Here is a 14,964-nt window from a genome sequence, read left to right on the forward strand (position 1 = left end):
CGGCGGTTCGAATCCCCGCGGTGGGAGTGCGCTCCTGCTGCTCGGTCCCAGCGCCTGCCAACCTAGCAGTTCGAAAGCACCCCCGGGTGCAAGTAGATAAATAGGGACCGCTTACTAGCGGGAAGGTAAACGGCGTTTCTGTGTGCTGCACTGGCTCGCCAGATGCAGCTTGTCACGCTGGCCACGTGACCCGGAAGTGTCTGCGGACAGCGCTGGCCCCCGGCCTCTTAAGTGAGATGGGCGCACAACCCTAGAGTCTGGCAAGACTGGCCCGTACGGGCAGGGGTACCTTTACCTATAACTGTTATAAAAACTGTGGTTATGATCCTGGCACACTTAAGTGCTTTTAGGTCTCCATGATTTTACGAAAGGCTATTTTAAGTTTCCTATTGAAAGCTTGCAGCACCATCTTATGCATGTTTACTCAAAAGCAAGTATGTGCTCAATGGGGCTTACTCTCAGATAAGTAAATACAGTTGGGTCATGCCCGATATTTTAAGAAGACACTATAATTAAAAAATTGTTGATAAAAACAGACTTGTTTCCAATAAGAACCATGCAGTTGTTCATTTAGCAAAGGACCATAATTCTGCTCAGTGAAGATATTTCAACCGCATATTTCAGCTTAGGGCCACACTACACATTGCACTGCAGGTTAGTGTTTCATTTGTGTTTCCAGGACTGTGGACCTGCAAGTACAGGGCAGTATACTACTACTATACTACTACTATACTACTGATACTAATACTAGTAGTAGTATTACTACTAGTAGTAGTGGTGGTGGTAATAATAATAATAATATTAATGCATCCACAGGGGGTCAGGTGAGGAAGATGCAGACAATGTATTTGGTGGTGGTAGGTGGACATAGTGTTTTACCTTACTCCCAGCATCATTTCCCAGTAAAAAGTTGCCCTCCCCACACTAAAAGGTAAAGGTACCCCTGCCCGTACGGGCCAGTCTTGCCAGACTCTAGGGTTGTGCGCCCATCTCACTCAAGAGGCCGTGGGCCAGCGCTGTCCGAAGACACTTCCGGGTCACGTGGCCAGCGTGACATCGCTGCTCTGGCGAACCAGAGCCGCACACGGAAACGCCGTTTACCTTCCCGCTGGTAAGCGGTCCCTATTTATCTACTTGCACCTGGAGGTGCTTTCGAACTGCTAGGTTGGCAGGCGCTGGGACCGAACGACGGGAGCGCACCCCGCCGCAGGGATTCGAACCGCCAACCTTTCGATCGGCAAGCCCTAGGCGCTGAGGCTTTTACCCACAGCGCCACCTGCACTTCAGTAAAAAAACAAAACGAGAAGTTAGATCAATCACAGATTTCCTGTGTCATGTTATTGGGAATGTGTGGCATGGTTTCTCCTTTAGGATGACCTCAACTTGGAAGATATTCCACAGGCCCCGGCTGCTGCTTCCCAACCCAGCCACTGTCACGTGGAAGAGACATTGTTAGCAAAACCCTTTTAAAGGACTAAACAAGGACAGCAGCAGAATCTTCTTGTTTGTTTGTTTGTTTGTTTGTTTGTTTGTTTGTTTGTTTGTTATTTTATTTTTTTGCCTTTTCAGATGAAATCTTCTGGAGGACAGATGTGTCAAGTTTTACTGCCAGAGGAAGGCAAAACACATCATCATTCACACACGCAAAAAGGCTCCGTCAGAAGTAGCCCAAATGAATTATGCATCTGGTTTAAAGTAACCTAGTGCTTGGTTTTCCAGAATCACTGCGACATTTCCTCAACGAGAGGAATTAAGGCATGCTGTTGTTGTGTGCAACAGCATTTATTAACAAAAAGGTCATAGCATTGAAGAGTGCAATTCAACTGTCTTTGGTTCATCAACTGGGGGGAGGGGGGGGTGCTGGCATTAGGATGAGACAGAAGACTCCCAATGCCACCGGAAGTGGAGAAATACTGCCTTAACTGAACACATCTGTGTAAATGCCTGGGAAAGTTTCTGCAGGTGGAGTTCCATCCACAGACACCTAAAAATGGGCCGGAGTTGTGGGCACCACAAGAGGAGAACTGCCAATACCTAATATCCACGGTCATGAGGCAAGGTGACGATCCACAGGGGCCCTTTGTGGCTTAGGGCCCTCGTATTTAAGGGACCGCTTCCTGATATGCCCCGCAGAGGACCTTAAGGTCCATGAATAATCATAGTTTAGAGGTCCCGGGCCCTAAGGAAGTCAGACTCTGTCCCATGAGATCAGGGCCCTGCAGGATTTAACTTCCTTCCGCAGGACCTGTAAGACAGAGCTATTCCGCCTGGCTTTCAATTTGAATTTAGCCTGATCTTTTATTCCCCTTCCTTCCCTTCCCCTCCCCTTTTTATGAAGATTACCCGCTCTGGGATCCCACAGCTAATTCTCCCCTGGTCTCCTGGCTGGCCCAAATAGGACTAATTTAGCCAGCTAGCCCTGGTGATCATCTAATGTTTATTGGATGGATTTCCCCTCTAAATTGATTTTTGAATTCTGAATTTATTGTTATTCACGTTTTATACTGTATTTTATGCAGTTTTTGTTGTTGCATCAATTAAGCGTTTTAAATTTGTTGTTAGCCACCCTGCTGAGCCTGGTTTTCTGAACCAGGAAGGGCAGGGTATAAATAAAAATTGTTGTTGTTGTTGTTGTTGTTGTTGTTGTTGTTGTTGTTGTTGTTGTTGTTATTATTATTTAGCCTCCAAATAATGCATCGCCCGTTGCCACTGCCATGTGCTCCTTGGAGACCAGATCTGCTTCCAGCTCAGAAGCCCCTTACCCCAATGCTGCCTCTGCCGTGGCCTCTCAGAGAAAAGGAGGCACTGCTGGTTTCCACCCACCCCTGGGGAAGAGATGATGGAGGCTGCCCTTTGGGGTCTCCTGGACTCTGGACCTGCCCAGCATGATTCAGAGCTGACCCATTCCTCCCTCTTAGTTCCCAATGTAGATCTTTATTCCCTTGTTTCTGGTGGAGATATTCATCCACCCCTTCTTCCCTGGTGGGAGGGTGTACAGGCATGGCAGACATCTAAACCAGGACATGACACAAGTACAGTGGTACCTCGGTTCTCGTTCCAGAAGTCCATTCGAGTTCCGAAACATTTGAAAACTGGAAGTGGAAGCCTCAATATGGAAAACTCAAAATGGAAACCGTGTATCCTGTTCGACTTCTGAGGCGCGTTCCAAAACCGAGGTGTTTACTTCTGGGTTTTCAGCGTTCAAGTTCTGAAATGTTCGACTACAGAGTTGTTCAAAAACTGAGGTACCACTGTAATTCCCCTGCCGTTGACACCAATGGGAAGATGATACACAGTACAGTGGTGCCCCGCAAGACGAATGCCTCGCAAGGCGGAAAACTCGCTAGACGAAAGAGTTTTCCGTTTTGGAGGTGCTTCGCAAAACGAATTTCCTATGGGCTTGCTTCGCAAGACGACAATGTCTTGCGAGTTTCTGCTGGTTTTTTTCCTCCCCCCCTTTTTCTAAGCCTCTAAGCCGCTTATCAGCTGATCCGATCAGCAGATAAGCTGCTAAAAGCCGCTAATAGCGCTAATCCACTAATCCGTCAATGGGCTTGCTTCGCAAGACGAAAAAACCGCTAGACGAAGAGAATCACAGAACGGATTATTTTCGTCTTGCGAGGCACAACTGTATAGATATTGCTCTCCCCACCTCGTGTTTTGCCCCTCCTTTCATGAGCTGGATATAGTTTTGATGTTGTGAATGTTCTGAAGAAGTAGCTACCACAGATCCTGCCTCACTCTTCCCCAGAAATGTCACTGTGCGTGTTCTGAATGCTTTTATCTTAAGTCTGTGGGTCAGATCTGGTGCGAGTCCTTATCTATTAAACTATTTGCCATGAAATCAGCTCCGTTTTAAATGCTTGGTAGTTTAAAATACCAAATGCTATTCATGAGCAGGGTGCCCAACAGAAAATGACCGTGCTAAGCAAAGAATACCTGAAGTCGGTTCCAACAAGGGACATTAAATAAGAGTTTAGCAGGTATTGTGAAGAAAAAAACCCTGTTAATTTCTACACAGAAGAAAGCCCAAGTATGTTTGATGGGGGTTGCTCTTTGGTAACTGTGTACACAGGATTGCAGCCCAACTCTTTTGTATAGAAATCAAAAGGGATCTAAAAGGGATTACTTTTAAGCCCCTTGCCAGGTAAGTTTTGAAAACCTCTAAAAACAGAGTCAGCAATAAGATGCTGATATTCACTCCTTCATTTAATTTTACAAATCATAAGTACCAGATAAGAGAAACTAAAGAATAACATTGTTAAATCTGGGTGTAGTTCAAATTTTCATTCTAATTTATGATGTTTTGTTGCACAGATTTTCCATACTTTTACTCACCGGGCTAAATTGATTTTCCATTGGTTTTGGTCTGGGCATGTGTCAACAAAGTTGCATAATATTTTCCAACTATTTTTAGTATGGATAAAATTTAAGAAGACAAAATTGTGGAGCTTTAAAAAAAATAAAAAACAGATTATTCCATCCATTAAAATTACTTTCATGAAGGTATCCAATCATTTTTTCCTGGCCAAACTTACAGGCTTGCCTTCTGACAGTGCGGGGACAATCTGTCTCTACCACAAATGCTACCAATTATCCGGTCTGCCCTCCTTGACACGTTCTTCCCCTTGCTTTTTCCTCTCTCTCGGTTTTCCTTTCACCAGCTTCATCCTGCCTCTGTGGGCTACACTTTCCCAGTCCCAGGAGAAGCAAGGTTTGCGAATGTGGCACCCATGGGTGCAGCAGCAGCACCCTCAAAGTTCTCCCCTGTTGCCATAAAGCCTCTGAGTCACCAGCCCCAGCACTTACTACCCCCTTCGTCAGAAGGTGGCATTCCTTTTTTCTTCCTTGAAAAGCACATACAGCTGAAGGAGAAGGTTAGAAGAAAAGCACATACAGCTGAAGGAGAAGGAGAAGGTTAGAAGAATTTCTCTAGTTTTGTGGCTTGTGGGAAGGTGACACTGATCTGGGAAGAGGAGGGAGAGAAGTGACCAGTGACTGTAGGGTAGCGCTCACTCAAAGATCCAAATGGATCTTGAAATGTTGGCAACCTCTGCAGTAAAGGCTTCTCAGGCTTCTTATTCTTGACTCCCCCATCCCATCTCATCTGTGTGCCATTTGAACTACATTATTTATATTTGTATGACCAGCAATGATGTTAATGATTCCATGATGTTAATGATTCCACAGTTAGTAGTTCTCATACATCTCTGGATCCAGGGAGTGTCCTGGAAAAACTGAGGCATCCTGGTTTTTTTCTTGAGAGGATGGTGGCCATTTTGGGTGCCATGATCTCTCGTGATTTCGTGTTGTGTTTCCTCCACTGTAAAAGCTCTTGGGGGGCATGATCTCACGTGGCACCCCAAAATATGTTTTTGGGCACTATGCCCCCAAAAGTGCTTTTTCGGGGGGGGGTGTGTGGATTTTAGTGCAAAATGGCCACCATCCTTCTGCAAGAAAAAACAGGAAGGTGGCATCCCAGAAGATGGCGTCTGTTGAGGGTATGGTGCTACTGCCACTATCAAGGTGTTCCTGTTAATATACAAAGCCCTTAACAACTTGGAACCAGTTCACCTATGAGATCACCAGACCTCATATGTGTCCACTCGACCGCTTTGATCAGCAGAATCAGCACTTTTACAGGTGCCACGTAATACTTGATTGTTTAGTGTGGCAGCACCGACACTGTAATTTTTGTTTGTGCCTGCTGAATACACTTTTATTTATACAAGCCTACCCAGATATTTAGAAAGTCTGTATGACTTTTAATTTGTTTTAGTCTATTCCATTGTGGTTTTAACTTTCTATATGTTTTTAATTGTGGCTGTAAATCTTCCAATGATAATTTTATTGTTTTATCTTTTTTTGTAAACCCCTTTGAGGTTTTTTCCTATTAAAGCAGGACATAAATTTAAACACACAAATAAATGATGGCCAACCTGGTGGTCTCCAAATGTTATTGACAACTCCCAGAATACCTGACCATTGGCTTGAGTTAAGCACCCAACACATCTGAAGAGAACCAACTTGGCAAAGGCTGGGCTAAAGCCATAATGGGACTTGACCTGGAAATTAGCATTCCATTTGTTAATAAGAATGAAATTGAAGCCTTTGAATCAATACAGCTTTAAAAAATATATATTTCCTGATTTAAAACAAAAAGCCCATGCAAAACCTGTTTCACCTGTACCAGCTACAGAGGTTCACCTAGGAGCTCCTTACGAAAAACAAAGCCAATAATGAAGCATCAGTAAAACAAAAGTGTATCGTGTAATGACTGTGCAAATACACAGGCTAACTCAATGCAATATTTAAACAGCAGGCAGCTAACCTGGAAATAAGCTACGATACGAAAACAAGCTATCCTCTGAAATATGCTCACATCCAGATACACTTCCCCAAATTAAAAGGAAGGTTAATTTTATAGCTAATTTTAGAATTCCTTCCTTTCCATTGCACTTTTATCCAGTTTGCTACACTTTAAATTTCCAAAAAGTCCCAGGATAGATCAGTGAAGATCTGACCTTAATTTGCCCTCATTGCAAAGTGCTTTAATATATACTGTACAGCTGAATATCTATTTCAGAAAATGCATTGTGCCAGTAGATTCTTTCTGATCAGGGCCAGGGCAAGACATTTTGGTACCCGAGGCGAACCACAAAATGCCACCCTCCCACCAGAGGAGAAAAATGTGTAAAGTGAAGATCTACATCATAGAATCACAGAATTGTAGAGTTGGAAGGGTCCATGAGGGTCATCTAGTCCAACCCCCTGAAATACAGGAATCTTCTACACCAGGCTTCCTCAACCTCGGCCCTCCAGATGTTTTGAGACTACAATTCCCAGCATCCCTGACCACTGGTCCTGCTAGCTAGGGATCATGGGAGTTGTAGGCCAAAAACATCTGAAAGACCAAGGTTGAGGAAGCCAGTGGGGCTCGAACCCACAACCCTGGGATTAAGAGTCTCATGCTCTACTGAATGGCCTCTGCACCTGCCCAGCGTGATTCAGAGAAGGCCCGTTTCTCCCCCATGACAGCTTTTAATCAGTGGCGTAGCGTGGGTTGTCAGCACCCGGGGCAAGGCAAGTAATTTGCGCCCCCTAACCCGTGGATTTGCGCCCTCTAACCCTAACCCCCAGATGTTGTGCCCGGTGCGACCGGCCCCCCCTGCACCCCCCACGCTACGCCACTGCTTTTAATTACCTTTTCAACCTCACAGGTTGATTTAACCCCCCCACCCTCCGCCCTTGTTCCCGACATAGATCTTTATCCTTCCCTTGTTCCTGAACCTGGGAAACTATTTTGCTAAAGGAAGTAGCACAGATGCTGTATCTTCGCAAGCCCCTTTTCCTTAATTGCAGCAGTTCACCACTAGCTATGGGGAGATATGGCAACTCTCCACCAAAACCTCCAGGGTGGAAAGAGCTCGAGAGCGCAGTATGATGGGTGAGCAGCAACCTCAAAGCAGAAAAGATATAAAGCTCACAATGCTTAAACACCACCAGTTTATAAAACACCACAATCTGGATTACCACCATTCCCCACAACCTGACCTGCTTCTATAGATACCTCTTCTTTCTCACTATTTGATGGACTAGAAATCGGAACACTTGTTATATCTAAAGGTTAGCAAGCCAGCTCTTTCAATTACCTTCAGCAAGCTCTGCTTACATACTAGCATAAGGTTACCTTTGTGGAATCCCGAATTCTTTACGATGCCACAGAAACACATGTCTTTCCTTCGCAAACTGGAACGATTCTTTCTCCACTGTAAACACGCTTTCAGCTGTCCTCCTTCTTTTGAAAGAAAACAGTTCGAAAAAGAGCTCATCTCTCTTCAAAGGGGTCTAACTAACTTGATCAAAATAAAGTATTATTATTATTAAGGCTGTCTACATCTGCACACTGCATTCGCTGTGCTCTAATTTTGGACTGGGTACTGAATCACTGCTGCAACACAGTGGCCTTAAAATCCCAAGCCAAGCCAACACCCAAACCTTTATAGCTATTGTTTCCTAACCTTTGGTCTCAAATAGGTACATATATTAAAATAGCTCTCCAGTCCTCTGTGACAGCCTAATAAAGTCAGGTAAAGCTCTAGTACATTGTCCCAGGATCCAATAATGCTGAAAGTATTCAGCATTATGGATTTATTTTGGGTGATGACGTTCTACAAGAATGGGTGTAGTAAGCAAAATTGTAGAAATTTTATTTATAGAGTTTTGTTTTTGTGGTTTTTTTTAAATCACAAGCTAATGTGGAAATGGGGAGAATTGAAATGCGGAATAATGAGAAACAGAGAGAAACCAAAATGGATCCTGATCTATGTTTCTGCATGTTGGCATCCATCTGTCTCAAGAGACAATGGAGTTCACTTCCGGGGGTGAAGTCAAACTGCTGCATTAGCGGCAATGAGGTGACCTCACTGAGGCACAAGCCTGTGCGGTGTGTATGGAGCTCCAGGGCTGCCCACAAGACAAAAAAAACCCTTTTGTCCTCGCTGATGTGGTCCAAAGGAAAGCAGAGCAATACATTTGGCACCAGCTTGGCCGCAAGAGATGCGAGGAGGAGGAGTTTGGATTTGATATCCCGCTTTATCACTACCCGAAGGAGTCTCAAAGTGGCTAACATTCTCCTTTCCCTTCCTCCCCCACAACAAACACTCTGTGAGGTGAGTGGGGCTGAGAGACTTCAAGAAGTGTGACTAGCCCAAGGTCACCCAGCAGTTGCATGTGGAGGGGCGGAGACACGAACCCGGTTCACCAGATTACGAGTCCACCGCTCTTAACCACTACACCACACCGGCTCACAAGGCACCATTTAACCATCTTAGGAACTCCACTCTGGATTTGTGTAGGGCTTACTCCTTAGCCTTTTCTTCCCCCAAAGATATCCCGCAAGGCAGTAGAGGTTTAGGATCAGAATTTTCCTTCTTCTGGAAGGGCTACTTTCCAAGGTTGACGGGCCCCATCTGCCCCTCACATCCCTCTACAACACATGCCGAAACTGCTGTCTTGACCCCTGGCCCACTACTGGTCTAGTCCAGGGGTCAGCAAACTTTTTCAGCAGGGGGCCGGTCCACTGTCCCTCAGACCTTGTGGGGGGCCGGACTATATTTTTTTTGGGGGGGGGGACAAATGAATTCCTATGCCCCACAAATAACCCAGAGATGCATTTTAGATAAAAGCACACATTCTACTCATGTAAAAACACACTGATTGCCGGTCCGTCTGCGGGCCAGATTTAGAAGGCAATTGGGGTGGATCCGGCCCCTGGGCCTTAGTTTGCCTACCCATGGTCTAGTCTGCTCAATCTGCCAGAGCTTGCCTTTGCATGCTCCCTGTGCAAACAGAACTGAGCCGGATGAAGCAATGGTCTGACTTCATATAAGGCAGCTTCCTGCGTTCCTTCCTTGTTTATCCAATCAGCTGCTGGTTTTCTGTTGTGCTGCAAGTAACATATGTTTGTTGCCTTTAACAAATGAGTACAGTAACCTAAGGCTATTCCAACTCTAAACATATTAAAAATATTTACCAAATAAAACATATCACAATCTCAAAAATGTTATAACACCACCTACTTGTGGCCAATTTTTCCATTAAAAAAAGAAAAAAGTAGAAGCTGGAAAAATAAAGAGCAACACACATTGCTAATTACAAAGTGTGGGAGACAGTTCCAGCTTTTGGAGAAGATCAGAAGGCTAACAATTTCCAGATGGATTAACTGGCAAGGTAACCATGGCCTCCTGCCAAGAAAATTATTCTCTGCCCTCAAGAGTCTTGAACAAATCTCTGAACACATAGACCTTTTTTGATGTTTCTCGTTCTATAGGAATTTATTTGTGGGGGGAACTTAGCCGCATCTTTATAGGTATTATTACTGCACCTATATAAGGCAACTGCACCTGAACAAAACAAAAGAAAACATGCATCACAGGTAGAAGCAGAACAGAGAAGCCTGGCATCTAGGATTCAAACTTAAGCACCTTACATTTCATATATTCACAGGGCCATCTCAATTGTCGCAGGAAAGTTGGCATTTCAAGCTCCCACTCTAGGTCACTGATCACAGGCAGAGCTGGATGCATGCAGTGATTATATTAGGAAAACCACAGAATAAGCTACAAAGTAGGAATTCACAGCCTCTTTTTTTTTAAAAAAAGCTGAGTTTTTAGCCCTTATGACTGCAACAATATGCTGACTTCTGACTGCATAGGTTCGACTTGTAAAACATACCACGCTTTCAACAAATACTTTTAGCCTGTTGAAATATAATCTTTTAATTTGAAATGCAAATGATATTGCAAAGAAGTTGCCGCTTAAAACTGCTAGTATGAGGTATTAATCCCATCAAAGATAAAAAAGGAAAGACGCAACCAACCACTGCGCCATTCTATTTTTTCCTCCTTCTCTAACTCCTTCCTCTGTGTCAATCTGTGACAAAGTTAGAGAAACCTCATTATCATTTTATTCTCTTGCCTGAACAAGGAATGATTATCCTGGCACTCTGGCAGATTTCATCACTGCTCCTGCTCTGCAAAAAGTCCTGGAGCTGCACTTTCCCTCCCCTACTACAGGTGTAAAATAATTTTGTAGTCCAGAAATTCCAACGAAAGAGGAATGGCAGACGAAATTAATGGACTATGCAGAATTGAACAAAATGACAGGAAGGATTTGAAACCTGCGGGACCAGAGATTTACAGAAGATTGGAAGAAGTATATGAATTATTTGAAGAGCAACTGTAATCAACAAATTACGCTAGTAGGACTACAAGAAGTTTTGTAAGGAGAAATATACGAAGTGTTTTTCTACAAAGTAGAAAAAGATCGAGATATTGGTTATGAGTTTGAAATGTAATAGGGAAGATAAGAAATGCATACTGAGAGATTAGACTGGAAAATTTTCAGACAGGATTGATGCAAGTCAAAAATTTGAATAAGAAGTAAAAGTATCTTTAATTACTGTTGAAAACGATATTTTAAAAAAACTAATAAAAATTATATATATAAATAATGTAGTCCATGTAATTGGACACAGAAATGGATACCTGCGTAAGTACTTTTCGTATTAGAGCTGATTCACACACATTTTAGTTTTGACAGTTGCAGGAATCACACTCTGGGGTCAGAGAGCACCCCACCCCAGGAATTGTGTTTGGCACAGGAGCTTTCAGTGGGTGTTTTCTGCCAAGAAGAATCACAACATTTCACTTTTATCCATCCTTTAAATGGCAAAGGAGGAGGAGAAGGGAGTCATTTAGGAGAAGAAAGTATTGTGTAACTCTCCGCTTCCTTTTTTTACTGGCAATAGTTAATTCTGGCATAACTAAACAACACTCTAGACCCCAACTTGCCCTTAAAAAGCAGCCAGCTCAGATCTCTTTAAATATTTTTGTCATTTGGTTCATTTTGACTGTGCAGTGCAATTATACTACATTACTCAGGGAGGCATAACTGTCACATTTGAAAGTTCATGCGCTAACAAGAAATAAAGATCATTACCAGATCAAGTGTTCATTCCATAAAATAATCTGTCCCTGACACAAAGTACCAAGATTGAAGCAAGATACCTATTAACACCAGCGAGACAACTTCTGTCATCTCGGCTTTTGTACTAAAGATAAAACACAAGTTTAATGTTAAAAGCTCACCAGAATCCCATGATTTTCTTATGCATGTCTTTAATAGTAAATTCCAATGGATGAACAAAATTAGTACCCTAACATCACTTACAGGAACACTGAAAACAATCTGATATTCATACAGGTTATCAAAATATTGAAGGCTGCTTTAACTATTTTCTCTCTATACACTCAATGCAATGTGAGAACCATGCAAACCGCTTGGTCTCTAGTAAAATCGATTTTCTCTCCCCTTGGTTAAACATTGACTTATAGTCACTTATTTTTTCTTAGGTTATGTCAAAAGTAACTTAATATTCTGAACTATACATTTTGCTTCCATCAAAAGTGTCTAATTAGTTGCACTTCATCACACTTTCTCTTGAGGATAAGGAGAGAAGTGCCACAAAAGAACAAAGACATTTAAAGTCATTTTCCAGAAAATCCTTACACAGTCTATTGACTCCTTAAGTTCAAAAGTTAACTAGATTTAGTGGCTTTAGCTCACGGATTTAAATTACTTTTCAGTGTAATTCTCACATCTTATTATTCAAAGTAAAGCCAGTTAAAACCAGTATATTATTATTAGGCATACATATTACACTTTAGTGGTTGTAAAAGTAACTTCTCTGATACCTCCATGCAAATATTTTGAATGGATGTAATCCTTTGCCAGTTTCATGAATATGGGTAGAACCTAATGGGTGTCACTCTGCTAATGAAAGGCAATTTTGGGCAATTCCTCCTCCCCGAAGCGCACACACCCCATGTACCCTAGAGGGTTGCCCAGCAATCTGGAGCAAAAAATTCGGGGAAGGGAAGATACAAGGGGACACAAGTCAAAAAATACCTCTCTCCCTTTTCCATTGACAGATGTTCTGTTAGTTAAGAAGGATTCACCAGCCATTTAACTCTGGTTCAGATTATCATTGAACCATAGCTTAATCCTGGCATCATCATCATCATCGTTATAAGAAAAAACTGCTCCTTTTCCCTTATGGGGTACCCAAGAGCCCATATACAGTCCTTATGTAGGTTCTCTATCGGTAGGAGAAAATAACAGAGGCCAACCAGAGAATATTGAGAAGCAAAGCAGCTAGTAAGCCTGATCTTTATTAAACTGTTGCAACAGGGTGCTCACACACACCGCCCCCACGCAGGAGGGAGCAGGAACACAGAACAATGGTGTGCAAGCCCTTATATAGATTTTTGAAATTGCCACCCTGTAGCTCAAGATCCCCCCCAATACATCATACATACATCACAGAAGGGGTGGTCTACAGCAGAATCTTGTCTGGCAGGATACCTGATAATGGTCACTGATTGCTTTTACCTGGGTATCCTGGCCAGTCTTTTGTGATGGTAAATACTCAGTTCCTGAATCCAGGTCGCAGGCTCACCATATTCATACACAGATATGCCCTTAAGACAGGATTTGTGAGCAAATAGACCATGGAGAGGGTTTCCCATTTCCTTCCTCCTTTGAGAGAAACATTCGAAGTCAATTTGGGAGAGTGAAAATGGCTTCAGGACTGCCCTTCAGGCATGTGGCCCATATAATAATAATAATTTATTATTTATACCCCACCCATCTGGCTGGCTTTCCCAGCCACTCTGGGTGGCTTTCAACCGAATATTAAAAACAATATAGCATCAAATATTAAAAACTTCCCTAAACAGTTGTCTTTTAAAAGTAAAATATTTGTTTATTTCCTTGACATCTGAAGGGAGGGCGTTCCACAGGGCAGGAGCCACTACCGAGAAGGCCCTCTGCCTGGTTCCCTGTAACCTCACTTCTCGCAGTAAGGGAACCGCCAGAAGGCCCTCGGAGATGGACCTCGTGTCCAGGCTGGACGATGGGGGTGGAGACGCTCCTTCAAGTATACAGGACCAAGGCCGTTTAAGGCTTTAAAGGTCATCACCAACACTTTGAAATGTATGTTTCTGCCTGGTACATTTATGAACATTTATTTTATATCTTAGACCTTATAATTCTCACAACATCATCATCAATTATTTGTACCCCGCCCAGCTGACCGAGTTGCTAAATAAAATCAGGAAGACTTCCTTTAGCTCAATTCTGAATAGGCTCAGCTAATGTACATCATTTTAGAACATGTCAGATTGGGGGTGGGGGAATTATTATTCAGATGCCAATTCTGAATTCTGTCTGCATTATTATTATTATTATTATTATTATTATTATTATTATTATTATTATTATTATTATTTATATAAAACGTTTATCTCCCTTTACTACACATTTAGGACCTGCAAGCTTTCTTAGAAATCCCTTCATGTATTGATAAGGCAGGTTTTTTAAAAATACAAAACCCTTTTTAACACTATCATGGTGGTACAAACAGGAAATTGGTACTGCTCTTTTGTCCTGCAGAATACTGAATTGTTCATCTGTGACAACCATGAAACATTAAGCTGCGTCTGGGTTTTCATTCCAGTTTAATTCACTTTGCTACCCTTCAGTGATCGGCTTTGAGGAGGAAGCCACATTTACAAAGAAACAACACTACCAATGTTGCTTAAGAGTGTCCTGTTCAAAAACTATAACCGGAGACGCCTTTTCACAGTATCATAATGAGAACACATCAACAAACAACAGATCAGCTGTCTTTTTTTTCAAAGGGCCTGTAAAAGGTTCCTCTGTTTTGTAAACTGGTTTTTTTTTTTACTTAAGGGCACATCACAAGACTTTCCGACTGAATTCCTCTTATTAAGCTTGCTTGTTTCTTTTTAGATCAAAGATCCAATTTCTTGTTCCAGCAACTAGTTGCGGCGGGAGAGGCGGCTAGAGTCTTTGCTGGACTCAGGTAGTGTTGTAGCAATGGGGTATAGCCTTGAGCGGTATTTTTTCCTTCAAGTAAAACTTTCTCAAATACAACTTTGATCACTGAAAAATCGATGCTTCCTGCAGAAATAATTTCCTGTCTTTTGCGAAGACTGTAAAAAGCAATGGCTATTCTACAGGCCAGACTTTAATCTTCTGTACACAGCCATCAGGACTGGGCCATAGGCAGCCAAGCGCATGGGAAGTCAATGTGCCAATCTTGGCAGGATGGAGCACAAACAGCGGGGGTGGGGGTGGGAAATGACAAAGAAGGTCAGTCCAGGGGCAGGGGGAAATGAAGAACAGATTCTGAGCCAAAAGGTCTGTCCAAAGGGTGCGTTGTGCATGCATGCTAGAATGAGCAAACGGTTGTACAATAGCAGGCAGTTAGTTATGCAAGAAACCGGATAGGGAAGGGCAGCCAACTCTCGAAAGCCCCAGCCAATATGGCCAGTGGTCAGGAATGATGAGACTTCTGGAAAGCACAAGGTTGGCTAC

At 42.9% G+C, this 14,964-nt stretch overlaps 2 protein-coding genes across 11 annotated transcripts in view; one reads left to right on the forward strand and one right to left on the reverse strand.

Moving 5' to 3' along the window:
- The window catches only part of LOC310708985 (formin-1-like), a 179,503-nt gene that overhangs the window by 137,883 nt on the left and 26,656 nt on the right, over positions 1–14,964 (reverse strand). The gene's annotated exons all lie outside the window — the stretch shown is intronic.
- Positions 1–14,964, forward strand: part of LOC310710079 (uncharacterized protein) — a gene marked incomplete at its 5' end in the record, with an annotated part of 51,432 nt that overhangs the window by 11,895 nt on the left and 24,573 nt on the right. For 2 of the 10 annotated variants that reach the window (XM_083510536.1, XM_083510538.1), the window contains one exon: positions 1,570–2,564. The exons of 1 other annotated variant lie outside the window; for it this stretch is intronic. Coding sequence is in view for 7 of the 9 variants with exons in the window: in XM_083510538.1 (XP_083366664.1) it covers positions 1,570–1,667 (98 nt within the window). Of the gene's footprint in view, positions 1–1,569; positions 2,568–3,061; positions 3,246–14,376; positions 14,450–14,964 lie in introns of those variants that run through there. 7 more of the 10 variants (XM_083510544.1, XM_083510535.1, XM_083510540.1 and 4 more) reach the window with 7 other exon arrangements.

The sequence above is a fragment of the Podarcis liolepis genome (assembly GCF_965112155.1).
Source record: "Podarcis liolepis genome assembly, chromosome: 1".
NCBI lineage: Eukaryota > Metazoa > Chordata > Lepidosauria > Squamata > Lacertidae > Podarcis > Podarcis liolepis.